Source organism: Mixophyes fleayi, chromosome 12, assembly GCF_038048845.1.
Source record: "Mixophyes fleayi isolate aMixFle1 chromosome 12, aMixFle1.hap1, whole genome shotgun sequence".
In the NCBI taxonomy this organism is placed as follows: domain Eukaryota; kingdom Metazoa; phylum Chordata; class Amphibia; order Anura; family Limnodynastidae; genus Mixophyes; species Mixophyes fleayi.
Genome location: NC_134413.1, coordinates 13318486 through 13337670, shown reverse-complemented (window position 1 = coordinate 13337670; position 19185 = coordinate 13318486). Strand labels below are relative to the sequence as shown.

The window sequence follows — 19185 nt, the reverse complement described above, 5'->3', positions numbered from 1 at the left end:
CTTTCAAGAATTTTTGTAACATTGTTAAGGATAAGGGGCCTGATTCATTAAGGTACTTAAATTAAGAAGTTTCTTATTTAAGTCAACTGGACAAAACCATGTTTCATGTAGCACACAAATATCAACTTTAAATGTCAGTGTATTAATAAGCTATCAAGTATTTGTGTGCTACATGAAAAAACAGTCAGTTTTTAACTTATGTGCAAAACAGAAAACTAATTTTCACCCCTTGCATTGCAACATGGTTTTGTCCAGGAGACTTAAATAAGAAACTTCTTAATTTAAGTACCTTAATGAATTAGGCCCAAGATGTTATTAATAAAACATACTTTAAAATAAATAAATAAATAATTTGAAAAAAGATTTGCAGATTTTCTCTTAAATCAGAGCTACGCAGGGCTCAGTGCACATTAATTATAGAGAACTGCAGTCATGCAGGGCAAGTGGGAAGATTAAGGAGGCATTTCAAGATCAGACACAGAACAGTATTTCTACACGTATGTCAGAGCCGTCAACGTTTCTAAGTCATTTCCTGGTGATTATATTATATCACCTGCTGTAGATTCTATATAGATGTCGTACAAAACGCTCAATGTTATAGAGATAGGAAGGAGGAGGAGAAAGAAAAATTAATTGAAAGAAGTCTGTTGGTCACTTGATGTACAAGACTAGGCGGATACCTTTAAACCTGCCGGGTCTGGAGGTGTGTAATGAATTCAGCCCCTGATTGGACAGGAGCCTAGGCCAATCCAACAACAGATTGCCCTTCCACAGTACCCCTACACAGGAAACACACTGTTCCACACGCTGTGGCAGGAGATTGTGATTAGGTAACTGTGGGATTTACCCTTCCTTCCTACTAAAGCACTAATTGGTAAATATTATGGAAAGAAGTTCTCCAAAAGTGTATAACTAATTATTTTATATGCTAAACCTAGATATGTGAAGGCAAAGAAATGAACGCAAAGAAAAAATAGCAACGCTCAAAATCTGTAGTAAAACTAGATGGGGTGTACTGTACCGGTGATCTCATTTGAGAGTCTCAATAATGGATGTTTTTAAGTGAATCTCAGCTTCCAAGGGCAGAAGAGGGGAAGAAGATAAAGGTATAACAGATGGGAAGAATTTTGTTGACAATAAATTCATGCTGCTGAGAATATGTGATCCAGGACACGCAGTACGACGTGATGGCTGCATTGTACTGTACTTGGACACAGGGCCGTAACTAGGGCTGTGCGATAGGGGCGACCGCCCAGGGCGCAACGCTGAAGGGGGGCTTAGACAGTATTGTAAAACATCAGCACACTTAAGACTAGATGTGTGAAAGTTGTTTTCAGATGTTGCAGAATACAGAACTCCTTCAGGTTCAGTCCAGGTCCAGTCCTAGCAGTGTCAGTACCAGCAGTCTTAGATATCACTGGTCTCCAACACTCAGCAGGACACTGATTGCTGCCTTCCCAATTAGACCCCTTATCAGCACCCAGCTGGGCTCAGCCTCAGGCTACAGATGACATCACACCTCTCTCCGGTGATACAAAATCTCACATTTACCAACTATCATTTGTATTCTGAGCTAGGTTAACTCATGAAATGCTGAAATCCAGGCCTGACTGAAGATGTCACAGACCAATCTTGGACACCCTTGTCTAAGAAATAACAATCTTCCTTTAGTTTGTAGGTTCTCTAAGACCCCTTTCTTCCCTGCAGTCACATGAATATTGTGAAAAACATGCTTATAATACATAAGTAATTGTGATATATGTATGTGTACATATATATCTTATAATGTAACTTATTGGTGACTTATAATATCCTTGAAATTAAGAGTAGAACATTAAGCCGTTCTTTGTTTTATATGTAATCTTTTTTAATGTATTATTAAATTGGTAATCATGGGTCTATAAATAAAGAATTTATTTTAGGCATTTAGCTTCGGTAAACCAGGAAGATTTGCTGATGGGCTAAAAGGATTGAGAGACAGAGTGAAAGACCAATTTTAGACGGGGAACTTGGGGTCCATGGAATCGTTAACACAGATGGAGGCGTCAGGGACTTAAAGAGAAATGATAATAATGATAATAACAATTCTGAATTACAGTTGTTCAATATTAGTCAGCAAGGTAGGTGAAGGTCATCAATCGACGGTGAATTGGTGGATCAGCATTCAGGGACGTAAAAGAGTGTGTGAGGAGTGGTCTTGGGGGTAGATGGATGAATTTCAGTAGCATTCAGTAGATCAAAGATAAAGGTACTATAAAATGTCTAATTGTACCTATTAAATCAGGCACAACCCAAGCAGTATATTGATCCAGGACCTCGAATGTTGTTTTCAAAAAATGCTATGTCATAATTTCAAATGTCTTAGCACTGCAAGATAAATTAAAATAATATTTAGTAATAATATTTGTGGGCAGTACGGTGGCTCAGTGGTTAGCACTTCTGCCTCACAGCGCTAGGGTCATGAGTTCAATTCCCGACCACGGCCTTATCTGTGAGGAATTTGTATGTTCTCCCCGTGTTTGCGTGGGTTTCCTCCTGGTGCTCCGGTTTCCTCCCACACTCCAAAAATATACTGGTAGGTTAATTGGCCCTAGTCTGTGTGTGTGTGTTAGGGAATTTAGACTGTAAGCTCCAATGGGGCAGGGACTGATGTGAATGAGTTCTCTGTAAAGCGCTGCGGAATTAGTGGCGCTATATAAATAAATGGTGATGATGATGATGATAGTGGCATTGCCTTTTATACCACCTATCCTAAATAACCAATTTAGTTCAGGGTGTGGCCATGAATGGGGGCATGTATAAATGGGGGGGGGGGGGGGCAGTGGCGCACGCAGGGGGGGTTTCTGTTTCTCCAGAAACCCCTCCCCTCCGCGAACCAACAGTACTGTACAGCTTCTTTGACAGCGCCACGGCTGCTGTACAATTCAGACTCGCCGAAATGGAGCAGCACTCTCTCGCTCTATTTTTTTTTTGGGAGGGGGGGGAGGAAACCCCCCCTTCTAAATCATGCGTTCACCCCTGGGGGGATGAATGATGGATCTTTGTAGTGTCTGAAAGGACCTTAGGTGTTGCCAGTTTTTGTCTCTGGGCTGTTGGGAACTATAATGTACAACAATATACGGTACAGTATGCAAAAATAGGTCCACAAAATACATTTCTGTGAGCACAAAAGTTGAAATCAGAAATTGTTCAGAGAAACCACTTTATTATGCATGAAGCATGTGTGATCCTTTCATGTACTGTAGACATATTTAGCTATATGGTGTTGAACAAATAGCTTTAAGGTGGATTTATCTCTCCGGATCCATGTATCTTCCCAGTAGGAGTATGGTGTCGGTCGGTTTATTGTAAACCATTGCGAAAAACGGTCGGTCAACTCTCAGTACTGGGGCAGGGACAACAAAACCTTGTATGGAGGAGGCACTTTTTGCTTCAATTTCTTCCTCAGGAACATCGAACAAAATCTTGTGGGCAATCTATAGACATTAAATACATTTAATTAATAGTCTTATTAGATTGTTCTTGCGAGAGCATAAAACACTTTTGCTATCACATTGTGTGCTCTGTGTAGAGGGAATTATAACAACTGTGAGGGAATTATATATCTTTATGCAACAATTCATACTCAGTCATGTCCCTCCGGCCCAGACCTCTTTTGTTGTTGACCCCAAGTCCTCCAGGTGAACTGAATTGATTAGTGAGGTATGAGGCTCAGGGATAGATTTTCTAAACCTACTAAAAAGCAACCAATCAGATACTAGTCATTTATCTAGTACATTCTAGAAAACGATAGCAAGGGTTGGTTTGTATTTTTTAGAAGGTTTAGTAAATCTATCCCCTTAGTTTAGTTTTGCTTGTTTGAGAAACAGTCAATTAGTGAAACAAAGGTGCAGAATTCCATGTGCTGCATGAAAAAACAGTCAGTATTTAACATATGTGCAAAACAGAAAACTAATTTTCACCCCTTGCATTGTAACATGGTTTTGTCCAGGAGACTGAAATAAGAAACTTCCTAATTTATGTTCCTTAATGAATCAGGCCCCTGGTGCGTATATTTTCTTTAAAAGCCGTGTTTACAGTCCGTCCATTTCTGATTCCTGTGCCGTGCTGAGTGAGAGTTGTGTTCCCACATGGGTCGAAAAAAGTTTCTGTAAATAGGGTCCTATGGTTAAGAAAAGGTTGAAGTAAGGCAGAAAGACACTTTAAAATTACTTACATGGGAAACTTTTAATCTTGACTGTTCTGAAATCCCAGAGAAGTCAGCATCATCACCAAAAATAGGGAAATTCATCCCCAATAAGGCATAATCAGCATTGATTTGTCCCTCAAAATTAATCTTTGGCATGTAGAAATCCAATGTACTGTTGAAAATAAAAAGTTTATATTAGTGGTGGACAGAACATTGTGTCCCTGGGTCATCTCATTGGGCATCTGTGTATTTATTATTATTATCAGGGTAAAATAAATCTTTTCATAAAATATTATTTTGTTTGTAATAGTTATAACATATCTTCTGAGAGCCCATTTTCTTCCCACTACTGGTGATACCCATGTACCCTCCCCCTGGTGGATAGTATGGGTACATTTTCTTCAATGCTTTAAAGTATACTGTGGTCTGTCACCTGGGCATACCTGAGTCTCCATCACCTTGGGCCTCAATGGGTCAATTGGCAATCAAGGGCCAATGCATATGTAGATTTGACAACAATAAAGTTTGAGTAGTGAAGCTGCAGCAAGCTGTACACCTTCCAGTTGATGTACTAATGGGCTTCAGACCAATTCTCTTTGATGGAATCAAACAAGGTAGTTCTATTTACATCTCCAGTAATTTACACTCTAATAAAGTTATACACAGTTGTTCCACTGGTAGAGAGTTCTTGTTAAAGCAATATAGAAGCTCAGAACATTGCATGGTTGAACTATTAGTTTGGCACAAAAACTTTATGAAGGTAATGATGATGTGAGATGAACTGGACAAGGGACTGAGGAGTAAATGAATAGGGGAAGGTGATGATTGAGACTAAATGTGCCTGAGGGAGATACATTATGGATGTAATGATTATTAGAGATGAACTGGGGAAGAAACTGAGTAAATGGATAGAGGAAGTCGGTGTTCATTAAAGCTAAATGTGATCTGATTTACATGGTCCCTTTCACAATATAACTCAACATAAAATAGCTTATTTCTGGTCCTGCTAGAGGTCACATAAAATAGACTGGTATAAAGGGCAATCCTTCATTTCATAACCTACTCATTTCCAGTATATTTCCATCCATACACAACATAGTTCTATAAGCTGGGGCCAGAAGCTCAATAGACTTATTATTGGGTTGAACCATTTCATGGGGCCACCTAGACAACCAATCAATATTTCCATTATTATGATCAGGCCAGTACATTACAATGGATTTATAGTTTGCTAAATCAACTTGCTGTCTATATCCAGTGGTGTCTAATTTGGACGAAGTCAAAAAGAAAGAGGGCTGTTTTGGATGTGCACTTTAAAATCTGCCAGTCATACAGTATCTTCAACAATTGTTGAGGTCAGAAGTTCCAGTGGATAATTCTTCTAAAAAAATGACTCCCTTTGAGAGGTATCACAGTAGTGTTATGGGACTCCTCTTAAATCATCTGCTCTGGTATCAATGTGTAAACTGGTATATAACTTGTTGGGATCATCATAAGTCGGTAAAGAGTTATGGTTGAGGTATTATTTCACTTTTTTAAAAATCTGATGATATTCTTCTGTCCATCTCTCTCCTATAGACTCTTTAGCTGATCTATGACTTCAATGCTTCTCGACTTTTCACCATCAGGGTCATGCTAAAGCAACTAATTCAATATGTGGGCCACTTTTGAGAAGCCTTCAATAAGAAGTCTTTGGTATTAACCATAAGGGAAGTGATGACACTTCTTCAGAGATAGGCTCAAACCTTCTTTCTGAAGACGATCAAGGGCTTTTAGACATTTTTACTGATGTTTTTCCAAACACAATTAGATCATCAAGATACAATTTCAGTATCTGAAATGTTGTTAGGATACAATAAATAAATTGGGGCATCTGATCAGATTCATAAAAGCTCAGATAGATGTATGTGTTTCTTCTTTGTCATCAGTATAGGCACTTGATAATAGATAATAGATAACTGATGATTTTAATGTAAGGCCCATTCTACTTGACATGGTAAGGTGGCAAATCATCAGACACTATTTACACTTTAAGTAGGCATAAGAGCCAGATGCAGGATATTTATGCAGAGTACTATCTAATATATAAATGTCTAGTGGTGTGTGTTAGTCTGTCTGTCTGTGTGTGTGTGTGTGTGTGTGCGTGGAAAAAATAAAACCAAGCTGCAGCGCCACCTGCTGGGCGGAGTTATACACTGACCTACTAAATTCTTAGTGTGTGTGGAAAAAAAAATTCAGAAAGGGCTGAAATTTGGTATACTAAGATGTTTTTAATTTGTTAATTTAATTTGTTAATTGTTAAAAGTGTTTATAAAGATTTTAAAAAAAATATATATATATTTCTTGAAGGAGAAGTGACAGTTGGGAGTGGTTGCCGGGGGTGACAGTGGGGAGTGGTTGGTGGTTGCCGGGGGTGACAGTGGGGAGTGGTTGGTGGTTGAGGCCTGGGCTATGGCCCAAATGCATGACAAGAACCTTTTTAACACCTTAAGTAGCTTGATTTGACTAGAATGCATGAGTATCATGCACGGGTTAACTTGTGGGTAAATATTTAGGGTAGTTGGGGAGAGTAGATAATTGGTTTGGAAAATGCAACTTGTGTGGGAAGCATGGTGGATAATAACATGCTGGCTAGGGATGTACAATATCAGTGTTGGGTACAGGAGGAGTAGAGCAGGGAGGACAGTCTCCACCTGACGCAGAGAGCAAGGATCGGACAGCTCAGACATTTGTGAAGATGAGTAGCTGGAGAGAGATTGGAAGTATAGAGGGGCACATCGGGGCCTGGAAGAAAACCGAGTTAAAAGGACAACAGAATAGAGAGCATCATCTTTGTGTGGAATTTATGCAATGGTTTTTTTTATTGCAATGCAGTGTGTATATGTGTGTTTATCTATGTGTATTAGTGATGTGTGCATGTCTTTGGGTGCAAATTCTTAGCTCCTGTTGATTTTTACTGTATTAGTTGACATATGTTATCTGCACTGAACAAAATGACCATGTACTATGAGTTGTGGTGGTACTATGCAATATGCATCTATTAGTAATAACATGGGAGAGTTTGGTGAAAAGGGACCAACCAAATATAACCAAAATTCAGAGTATGACCATACTTATCTCCATATATAGTTCCTATAAACATGGGACCCTTAATTCATCATAATGCACTCACTAAGTGAATTTCATGCCCACATTCTGGTCCTTGGACTTTCCCCTGTAAAAGGGGGAAGTATCTACAATGGAGGGTTTGTGGATCTACTTGAAAATGAGCACGAGTGTGAAAGGACTTAACAACTGTTTTTATTTGATTTGGCATTGTATTTAAATTTTTTGTTTTACTTTGACCAAGGTATGTCTATACATACCAGGACAATGTCCATCCACACTTACTATAATTACACTATAGCAAACACATGCTTTTAATCCTACAGTTATGTAGGTAAACACCAGGTCCCTTTTATATAGTAGTGTAGGTAATGTTCTCACCTGGTTCTTGTTTGACGCAAATATTTTTTTATGAGCTCCGCTGTCAATCTTTGTTCTATTCTGTCAAGCCTACCCAGTTTCGGAACAATAAGAAGCAGGATGTTGTCACCAACGCAAGGAACTTCAACCACTGTACACTGGAGATCGTTGTCCTTAAAAGTTTTATAGAAGCCTCTTTTGTGCAGCATTGGGACTCGCACTGTTCTCTGCTCGCTCACAATGAAATCTGCATCTTGCGTCTCTTGTGTGTCGAAGGGATATTTTAATTGTGCTGAAATGAAATGAAGTAGGCATCTTGTGAGCTCTTATGTCATTGCATGTGTTTTTTATGTTAGTAGGGACAAGACAGGACAAGAAAAGACAATAAATCATTTATAATCTGCGATAAGGGTTATTATAAATACGCCACAAAGTGCCTCAGTGTGTTGCTGTTTCCCAGGAAACTGACATACTGTGTTAAAAAATGTCTGCTTCCATTGTGTGTAGGTGATAGGAGTACTTTATCTTACTCTTTCACACCCTACCTCCTCCCCTTTCTCTCTTCATTTCTTCAAGATAGTCAAAATAAATGCAGACCTTAAAATGGGTGCAGCTGAGACAAAAAAGAGGAGCAGGTGTGGCTCAGGGTGGGACAGCTGTGAAGGGTGTAACAGTGTGAGTAGTGTAGATGGGCTCTAATAAAGAGATGGGTTTTCAGACCGCATTTAAAAATTTGAAGGGTCAGAGAGAGTCTGGTTGGGCATGGTAAGGAACCCCATAAGTGGTTAGCAGCACAGGAGAATCTTGTAGGTACATCTAAAAGGACACAAGGGAGAATATTTTGAGATGAGATATGAAATTTACGGAGGGGTGGTGTAGGTGAGGGTAAGTAATGTGAATTGGATTCTGGAGGATATAGGGAACCAGTGTAAGTATTGGCAGAGTGGTGCAGTGAATGTGAAGTGGTGAGAGAGGAAGATCAGTCTTACGACAGCGTTTTGAATGGAGTAAAGATGGTATAGGTGGGGGACGAGAATGGAATAGAAAAGTGATACTTAGACAATGCAGTAAGTAGATCATTGATGACTTTCATAAGGACAATTTCAGCAGAATGTTGGGGCGGCAGTTGAGAAGGGAGTGAGAGGACACAATGGGTGTTTGATAGTTGCACACAAGTCCCTCAAGTAGTTTGGAGAGGAGTAAAATAGGGGGGTGTTTGGAGAGAGAGCTTGGGTCAAAAATGGTCTCTTTAGGATTGGTTAGATGAGCATGTGTTTAAAGAAGGATGAGAATGTGCCGGTGGAGAGAGACAGCTTGATAAAATGAGCAAGAGGTTGACATGCAGGGAGAGCGAGCTGAGAAGTCTGGAGGGAATAGGGTTGAGATGGTTGTAGATTGTGGTGAATACAGAAACTTCATCCTCAGTTACTGGGAAGAATTAATTAAGAGTGGATTGAAGTTGTACATGACTACAATGTCAGTGTGAGTATTATCATCTCTTCCTCAAGTGACCAGTCAACTATGTATTTATATATCCTTCATGTTTCTGGCTTTTTGTGAGGTAAAATACTACTGGATAAAGTGGACAAGCTGTTATAAACATCTCCCTACATTCCAATGTGGACAAGTTGAGCTAAACCTCCTGCATTCTATTTTATTTGAATTTATGGGACTTTTAAAGACACTAACTGGACACTCTGCAGCTTTCTCATACGCTGGTAAGTGTAAGAACAATAATTTTGTGACTGTATAAATACATTGTGATGACACGCTTAGTGTGGTGCCCCAAAATCCTGTTCGTGATGCCAAAGTTTATGTGGTGGTCGATACGGATGGGATTTCCTTCCCTTACCTTGTCCTCGAGACACGAGTCAGGTTCTTTTCTGTTCGGATATCCGGTGGTCAGGAGATAAATACTTCAATGAAAGGGACAAGGATTGGTTAAAGGACTTGGGTTTATTAAGAATGCGGTAAGGATAATTTTGGTAAGCCACCGCGCCACTGACCCCTTCAGCTCAATGGTAATGACAGGTAATGAAGATGTTATAGCTATTGTGCCTTATACTCACCAAGTGTATATTATATGTTAAAAGCTATTGTGCTCTATGCTGATCAAATGGTTATTTTGTCATTACCATTGAGCTGAAGGGGTCAGTGGTGCGGTGGCTTACCAAAATTATCCTTACCGCATTCTTAATAAACCCAAGTCCTTTAACCAATCCTTATCCCTTTCATTGAAGTATTTATCTCCTGACAACCGGATATCCGAACAGAAAAGAACCTGACTCGTGTCTGGAGGACAAGGTAAGGGAAGGAAATCCCATCCGTATTGACCACCACACTTAGCATCAAGCTATTTCACATATATGTTAGAGTTTATAGGAGACGGTGCTGAATTGTCTTCAACAGTTTACATATCTTTTAATTGAATGCCAATTATTTAATGTTTCTTAAAGGCTAAACAATAATTTTGAGGGCTTGTAATATCTCCATACAACAGTTTAATACAGCTGGTGGCAAACCAGCAGGGGCTGCTGCCTTGTCTAATGTTAAAATGTGCTTACCATTAAAGGACATAAGGTCAATCAGGACTAGTTTTGTCTGAGTATCCAAGTTGCTAACAAAGTCTTGTATTTCGCCACCTGTCTGTTCTCTCACAAAGTCATTAATGTTTTTCTCTGCAACTTGCGGATTCTTGAAGCTCATTTTCTTAATCGAGGCATTGTAGTATCGGGCAACATCTTGTTTATATTTTGGAACGATATCTGTTGACTCCCCTACAAAGAACCAGTTTCCAAGGTTGATTTCTACCTCTCCCTCTTGGTCGCTGAGTTTTTTAAGAAGATTTTTATACTCTGTGTTCAGCGCTTGCATGTCCCCTTGGGTTATATTTAAGAACAGACCTTCGAGAATCCCCTGGCGAGTTGTCGATTTGGCCCCAAGAGCCAACATAGTAAGGGATTTGGAAAGGCTGAGTGGTGAAACAAATATATTCGGTGGAGCTCTGGCTGGTTTGGAAGAAACAGTTTTATAAAACGCAACTGCAAACTGCATATTTGCTTCGGATAGAATCGGCGGTCGCAGTGCGTTGTTTCGATCATCAATATCATCTTGGTTATGTCTGGCTTGGGTGGACACAAGTATCAGGGAGCTGAAGAGCAGGAAGAGTGGACGTAGAAGCCTCATCTTTCCTCAGCCGTTTTACACCTATAGGATACATGACAGTTGTGTAAATATACCTTTAAATTAGTATTTGTTCCTCCTACATGTTCAACTATCCAACACTCACTTTTCCATTATTTTAACCGGGAGAACAATGTGACCAAATGAGTACATTTAGCATACCTTCTAGAAGTGAAAAGTGAAGGTGTTGCCCATAGCAACGAATTCTAGCTGTCATTTATCTAGTACATTCTACAAAATGATAGCTAGAATCTGATTGGTTGCTATGGGCAACACCTCCCCATTTCCTTTTTAGAAGATCTGACAAATCTACCAGTTAGGAGCATAGAGAGCTACTTTCTGCAAGCTGTGCACCTAGCATACCCATTTTTTTCTGCAAGGGGAAGAATGTGAATGCAAAATCTGATTTAGAGTTGTGAAGGGGGGCAGAGACTAGTCCAGCTCTAAAGCACAGTGTAAAAATACAAGTGACCAGTATGTGCGTGGCACATGCAAGATCATGCAGTATTTGCCTTGTATTTGCACCACTTTCCATACAACATGGTTTGCTCGGCTGCAAATTCTGCGCGCAGGCAATTGTTGCAAATAAAAGAAAGTGACATAAACAACTTTGCCTCCTATTTCATGTCACTCTATGTAATTTGCTTGTATCATGAACCCCACAATGTATAGCTCGAAGAAATATGAGGCGCTTTATAATAAATAATAATTACAATAATTAAATAATAATAATAAAACTACATGCTTCCATTGGACTGTGACTAGTTGGTCCATATGGTAAATGACACTGTTCATCATAGACGATTACATAATAATAAGCATTTACATAGGTATCATAGATTATCAATGGGTGGAGTATAGCGGACTGAGGGCGACTAAACATGTAGCTGTGACCATGTTTGTAAAAACAAGATTTCGTTATTACGATGATTAAAATGAGATAGAGGGGTAGAGAGAGCCCATATTCGGGATGCACCTGGCTTTGTGAAATGACGCACAGACATCTCTACTTCACAAAAATGTTTGAATTGTGAACAAGCTCTGAGATGGACATTGCGTTTTGTCGCTATGCTTATTATAGGACACACTTTGTATTGTCTATTATAACTTGCTACAGAGAAACCCATTTTGTAGATGCACTTTGCCCATTGTCAGGGGTAAGTTGGGCTGGGGGGCAGGGTGGGCATCTGCCCCATGTGCCGGACCCACGGTGAGCTACCTTGGACTGAGTCACTGGGCCACCTGCATTTTTTTCCCCTTTAAAATGTCGAGTCGTGTCTTACCTCCTGGGCTAAAGCTTGCCAGCCGTCCTCTGCCCATTGTAATAACAATCATAGAACACTCCAAAAAGTCACTTGTAATAAAGACAACTCCGAAATCCCTCACTCTAATGATTAATTTAAAACATAAATGAGCATTTTAGGAGAAAAAGGGAAGTGTTTCATTAAAGAAAGGGTGTCACTAAAGAGGTAGGGGTAGGGGGTTTACCCTGTTGCACAGATAAGACTTTTCTGCCTAACTGCAAACTTATTTTCTAGTTCTATGTAGATATCTCCAAAGACTGGAAAGTGGATAAACTAAACAGCAATGATTAGCTTAGTTCACTTTACTGCCACTGTAAGTTTTGGGACTGACAATTGCTTATCTTGTGAAGTGGATCATATCGAATATTCTTGCTTTTTCAGATTTTACTACAAATTTAGTCACAAATTTCTATTTTATTTATTTTATAATTATGCAATTTGTTTGTTGTGTTCCGTATTTGCCACTTTACAAGGGTAAGTATATATGATAAACTTGCCTGAAAATGGTTTAGCTAGTTTTGTGCCAAATTCAGTTTGCAACGACTGTAAATTATATTGAAACAATTCACTAAATGTTACAGATAAAAAAAATAATCAACTCAATATAATGAATGCTAAAACCAAAGAAATGTAATGTAATATTTTTTAAAAGCAAGCAATGGAATTGTTACTGTTAAAACAGATAAAATTAAAATGCAAAAAACATATTCAAATAAAGCAAGGAGTCGCTTACCGTTATGTCTCTGCGATCGTCCTCAGCGAGTTAGTGAATCTCCATGAGATTGATATATATGTATATATCCTCTGTGTTTCCTTATCAGATCTATGAAGATGTCATACCGATCTGACCCATTAATAGTTTTTAGTGTCAGGGCAAACTAAAGCATTGCGCTAAAACAACACAAAGTACTACATTAATGATTAACGCCAGAAATACATTTATGTTCCAAGGTAGTTTGATTCATAAATATAATTCTGCTGATTTTAAATAAGTTAAACCTGCAGATTTGAATGTTTGAAAAAAAGACCTCCAGGATTTTGTTATGTGACCCGGATCTGCTGATATTCTGCACACAGTGCGAGGAAAGTGCTTTGGCAAAACACTTTATGCAACAGTGTCATTAAAAAAGACTTCAAATGGCTGCGCACATACAGAATATTTATGTTGAGTAAACAAACCAGCCTGTCCAGCTAACGCCCAATAAGGAGAATGTATTAATAGTATTAAGCGTAATACTATTTCACCTTCCATGTCTGAAATTAAACGATCATTCAACAGAAATTGAAAACTAATGTTAAAATGACAATGTAAATTGTCAGATCTTTTTTTAATATATTTTTATTGAGGGTTTTACAAAAATATATAATTGTTGTAAGGAGGGACGCAGAATAAGGAAATAAGGGAGAGGAGGGTGGGGGTAAATGTTTTAGAACATAGTATTATATATCGATAATATAGTATTCCAACTAAGGTCACGCATATCATCGGTGAGTCTTCGGTATTTGGTAATGGAGTCCAAAACAATGGTATGGTAAGGGGGTAGATAGGGATGTTAGTAAGGGAAAATACTGGGTGGGGGATACAAAGGACTGCTCGGGAATTGGGGCCTTTGGTTGAATTAGGACAAATAAATGTTTATGCTTTTTTCCAGTGAGATTACACTTGTTAGTTTTGTGTTTTCCATTGAGCCGTTTTGACCACATGAGATATGATATGTATATGATATGTATTACGCATCAATAGAGTTTAGAGTGTAGTGATATAATACACTTACCATTTAGTGTTAATCATCAGTAGGCAATTATCATTGTAGGCAATTGAGCGCATTATATCTTGTTTGGTTATATATAGGAAGGGATTTCATTATAGTCCAGCTCTTGCCCACTTAGAGTTGAGCGCAGTAGTATCCCTTTTTTTTGATTAAATAAATATTAAAAAAATGAAACGGTTTGATCATCGGCCTCATAGTGAGCAAGTCAAAGCGACAATATCATACGGAATCAGATAAAATGGTCTATCTGTCATACTCTGTTGATTACAGCTGAAACTATAGGGGGAAGTCAGTCTGTTTCCACTTAAAACAAGCAATTGAACATTTTGGGCAACACAGTGGCCTAGCGGTTAGCACTTCTGCCTCACAGCGCTGGGGTCATGAGTTCAATTCCCGACCATGGCCTTATCTGTGTGGAGTTTGTATGTTCTCCCTGTGTTTGCGTGGGTTTCCTCCGGGTGCTCCGGTTTCCTCCCACACTCCAAAAACATACTGGTAGGTTAATTGGCTGCAATCAAAATTGACCCTAGTCTCTCCCTCTGTCTGTCTGTCTCCCTCTCTGTGTTTGTGTGTGTGTCTATATTAGGGAATTTAGATTGTAAGCTCCAATGGGGCAGGGACTGATGTGAATGAGTTCTCTGTACTGCGAAATTAGTATCCGCTGAATTAGTGGCGCTATATAAATAAATGATGATGATTTTGCCGTGTTAAGAATAGGTCTAATAAATATTGAGACTTCAGAAGACTCTCGACCATAGATCAGGATTTGCAGAGCTCGTTGTAGCAAAGATACCTTACTGAAAAGTCACTCTCTGGTGCCTAATTCCAATAAGGATGAGCAGGTTTCCTCCTAAGTATTTCCACGCGTATCTCAGAGCCATCAACATTTCTGTCAAGTCATTTCCAGGTGATTACATTGTATCACCCGCTGTGGATTCTATTCAGATGTCGTACAAAATGCTCAATATTATAGAGATAGGAATGAGGAGGAGAGAGGAAAATTAATTGAAAGGAGTCTATTGGTCCCTTGTTGTACAAAATTAGGCGGATACTTTAAACTAGAGATGGTCACTGACCCCCGTGTTTTGGTTTTGGATTCGGTTTTGGATCTGGATTACCGTCGTGTTTTGGTTTTGGTTTTGGTTTTGCAAAACCGCCATTGCGTGTTTTGGTTTTGGTTTTGGTTTTGTTTGGTTTTGTTTTGCTATTTTGTTGGAAAATACATGTTTTTGTGCCTAAAATAACCCAATTTAGTGCTACAACTGTTTTAGAGATAAGAAATCTAATTGTTGAGGTAATAAATCATCCAAAAAAACTGTTTAATTCTTCGTTGGTAGGCCTTCATTTATTCTACACACAAAACAGATTGTCTTCCTCTCCATCTATGCATATTGGCAATGCAGCCATCGTCTTTGGATGTATATTACACCCTACACTTATAGTTAAATATGTAAAGAAATAAAAAAAGACAGTTTGCTTTCTGTCTCTATAGGCCCCCCTCCACTTTTTTAAAAAAACAAAAAATTCAGCCATTATAGACTGTACAATATTAATTGACATGGAGAAAGCCAGTTTGGTTTCTGTCTCTCTAGGCCCCCCTCCACTTGTATAAAATACCAAAAAATCCAGCCGTTATAGACTGTACAATATTAATTGACATGGAGAAAGCCAGTTTGGTTTCTGTCTCTCTAGGCCCCCCTCCACTTGTATAAAATACTAATAAATTCAGCCGTTATATACTGTATAATATAAATTGAAATGGACAAAGGCAGTTTGGTATCTGTCTGCATCAGATCCTCTCTCCACTAGGAGTAAAATAGAAAACTATTCAGCCGTTATATAATCTAGAATATAAATCGAAATTGAGAAAGGCAATTTGGTATCTGTCTGCATCATAATCATCAACATCATCATTAGCGCCCTCGTCGCCTACACAAATCTCCCCCTCATCCTCTTCTAATTCCAAAGTGGCATCCTCAATTTGGGTATCACCGGCTACACTCGGGCTATTAAGGCCCACATCAGCAGAATGCTCACGATTAGACATCCCACTGTTGGATGGACTCTCCACAGGGATTGTTGTCATTTGTGAATCAGAGCAAATATTCTCCTGTAATGCCTCACTGTTATCTTGCAGCTCGGCTTTGACGCGTAACAGTAGTTGTGCACCAATTGTAGGCTGGGTAACTTTTTGGGATCTGCCACTAATAGCCAAAGGTGAAGGCCTCATTCTCTCTTTGCCACTGCGTGTGTAGAATGGCATGCTTGCAATTTTTTTTTTATCGTCACTTAACTTTTGCTCAGTTACACTTCTTTTTCGCTTCAATACAGTAAAATTTTTTTGGGTTTTTGTTTTTTGCACTAATTTGAAAACACTCTGTTGTTTGACATCGCCTTGGCCAGATGACGTACTGGGAACACTAACATCAGGACTGGTGACAGAACCTGGTTGCTCATTTAGATCATATGTGGACTGCTTTGAATCCATTGCGTAGATACTGCTGACAGATATGACTTTTGACAGCCAGAAATATTAATGCACAATTAGAGAGGACACCCCAAAAACACTGAGGAGTGCTAACATTTATTGAGTAGATACTGCTGACAGATATGACTTTTGACAGCCAGAAATATTAATGCACAATTAGAGAGGACACCCCAAAAACACTGAGGAGTGCTTAAAATTATTGAGTAGATACTGCTGACAGATATGACTTTTGACAGCCAGAAATATTAATGCACAATTAGAGAGGACACCCCAAAAACACTGAGGAGTGCTAACATTTATTGAGTAGATACTGCTGACAGATATGACTTTTGACAGCCAGAAATATTAATGCACAATTATGGGGGACAACCCAAAAGCGCTGGGGAGTGCCAAATATGAAGAAAAAATAATAAACCTCTATCCTCCTCTCTGCACTAGCGATTTTGGTTAGAGCAATTGCAAGAACAATATTGTATTCTTTCTCTGTCCCTGCTCTAATTAGCCTATGACTACACCCTGCTCTCTCCCTCTGTCAAATGGCGATGGATTGCTGTGGAGGCGTGTATTTATAAAGTTGAAGTATCGCGAGAACCGAGTCCCGAGATCCGACGACGTCACAATGACGTTCGGCCTCGATTTGGATTCGGAATTGGCGGGAGAGTACCGAGCTGCTCAGCTCGGTACTCGGATACCCAAAGTTCGGGTGGGTTCGGTTCTCGGAGAACCGGACCCGCCCATCTCTACTTTAAACCTGCCGGGTCTGGAGGTGTGTAATGAATTCTGCCCCTGATTGGAGAGGAGCCTAGGCCAATCCAACAACACATCTCCCTTAAACAATACCCCTACACTGGAAACACACTGCTCCACACCCTGTGACAGGAGGTTGTGATTAGGTAACTGAGATTTTCCCTTCCCACTAAAGAACTAATTGGTAAATATTATGCAAAGAAATGAAGTTCTCCAAAAGTAAATAACTATTTTTTTTATATGCTAACTCTAGATATGTGAAGGCTGCGGTCTTTAAAACAAAGAAATGAACGCAAAGAATAAAATAGCAACGCTCAAAATCTGTAGTAAAACTAGATGGGGTGTACTGTACCGGTGATCTCATTTGAGAGTCTCAATAACGGATGATTTTAAGTGAATCTCAGCTTCCAAGGGCAGAAGAGGGGAAGAAGATAAAGGTATAACAGATGGGAAGAATTTTGTTGACAATAAATTCAGGCTGCTGAGAATATGTGATCCAGGACACGCAGTACGACGTGTTAGTGATGACTGCATTGTACTGTACTTAGACAGTATTGTAAAACATCAGCACACTTAAGACTAGATGTGTGAAAGTTGTTTTCAGATGTTGCAGAATACAGAACTCCTTCAGGTTCAGTCCAGGTCCAGTCCTAGTAGTGTCAGTACCAGCAGTCTTAGACATCACTGGCCTCCAACACTCAGCAGGCATCTGATTGCTGCCTTCCCAATTAGACCCCTTATCAGCACCCAGCTAGGCTCAGCCTCAGGCTACAGATGACATCACACCTCTCTCCGGTGATACAAAATCTCACATTTACCAACTATCATTTGTATTCTGAGCTAGGTTAACTCATGAAATGCTGAAATCCAGGCCTGACTGAAGATGTCACAGACCAAGACATCCTTGTCTAAGAAATAACAATCTTCCTATGGTTTGTAGGTTCTCTAAGACCCCTTCTTCCCTGCAGTCACATGAATATTGTGAATAATATGCTTATAATACATAAGTAATTGTGATATATGTATGTGTACATATATATCTTATAATGTAACTTATTGGTGACTTATGATATCCTTGGAATTAAGAGTAGAACATTAAGCCGTTCTTTGTTTTATATGTAATCTTTTTTAATGTATTATTAAATTGGCAATCATGGGTCTATAAATAAAGAATTTATTTTAGGCATTTTGCTTCGGTGAACCAGCAAGATTTGCTGATGGGCTAAAAGGATTGAGAGACAGAGTGAAAGTCAAATTTTAGACAGGGAACATGGGGTCCATGGAATCGTTAACACAGATGGAGGTGTCAGGGACTTAAAGAGAAATGATAATAATGATAATAACAATTCTGAATTACAGTTGTTCAATATTAGTCAGCAAGGTAGGTGAAGGTCATCAATCGACGGTGAATTGGTGGATCAGCATTCAGGGACGTAAAAGAGTGTGTGAGGAGTGGTCTTGGGGGTAGATGGATGAATTTCAGTAGCATACAGTAGATCAAAGATAAAGGTACTATAAAATGTCTAATTGTACCTATTAAATCAGGCACAACCCAAGCAGTATATTGATCCAGGACCTCGAATGTTGTTTTCAAAAAATGCTATGTCATAATTTCAAATGTCTTAGCACTGCAAGATAAATTAAAATAATATTTAGTAATAATATTTGTGGGCAGCACGGTGGCTCAGTGGTTGGCACTTCTGCCTCACAGCACTGGGGTCATGAGTTCAATTCCCGACCATGGCCTTATCTGTGAGGAATTCGTATGTTCTCCCCGTGTTTGCGTGGTTTTCCTCCTGGTGCTCCGGTTTCCTCCCACACTCCAAAAATATACTGGTAGGTTAATTGGCCCTAGTCTGTGTGTGCTCTGTGTGTGTGTGTGTTAGGGAATTTAGACTGTAAGCTCCAATGAGGCAGGGACTGATGTGAATGAGTTCTCTGTAAAGCGCTGCTATATAAATAAATGGTGATGATGATGATGATAATGGCATTGCCTTTTATACCACCTATCCTAAATAACCAATTTAGTTCAGGGTG

General features: G+C 39.2%; 1 protein-coding gene across 1 annotated transcript; it reads right to left on the bottom strand.

The window, feature by feature from the left end:
* Positions 1-3191: 3191 nt before the first annotated feature.
* Positions 3192-7863, bottom strand: LOC142108972 (serine protease inhibitor A6-like). The gene is made up of 3 exons (XM_075192949.1): positions 7676-7863; positions 4217-4361; positions 3192-3476 (listed from the first exon to the last, which is right to left on the bottom strand). The coding sequence occupies exons 1-3, from the start codon at positions 7861-7863 to the stop codon at positions 3291-3293; spliced, it is 519 nt and encodes a 172-aa protein (XP_075049050.1). The 3' UTR covers positions 3192-3290.
* Between the last annotated feature and the right edge of the window lie 11322 nt (positions 7864-19185).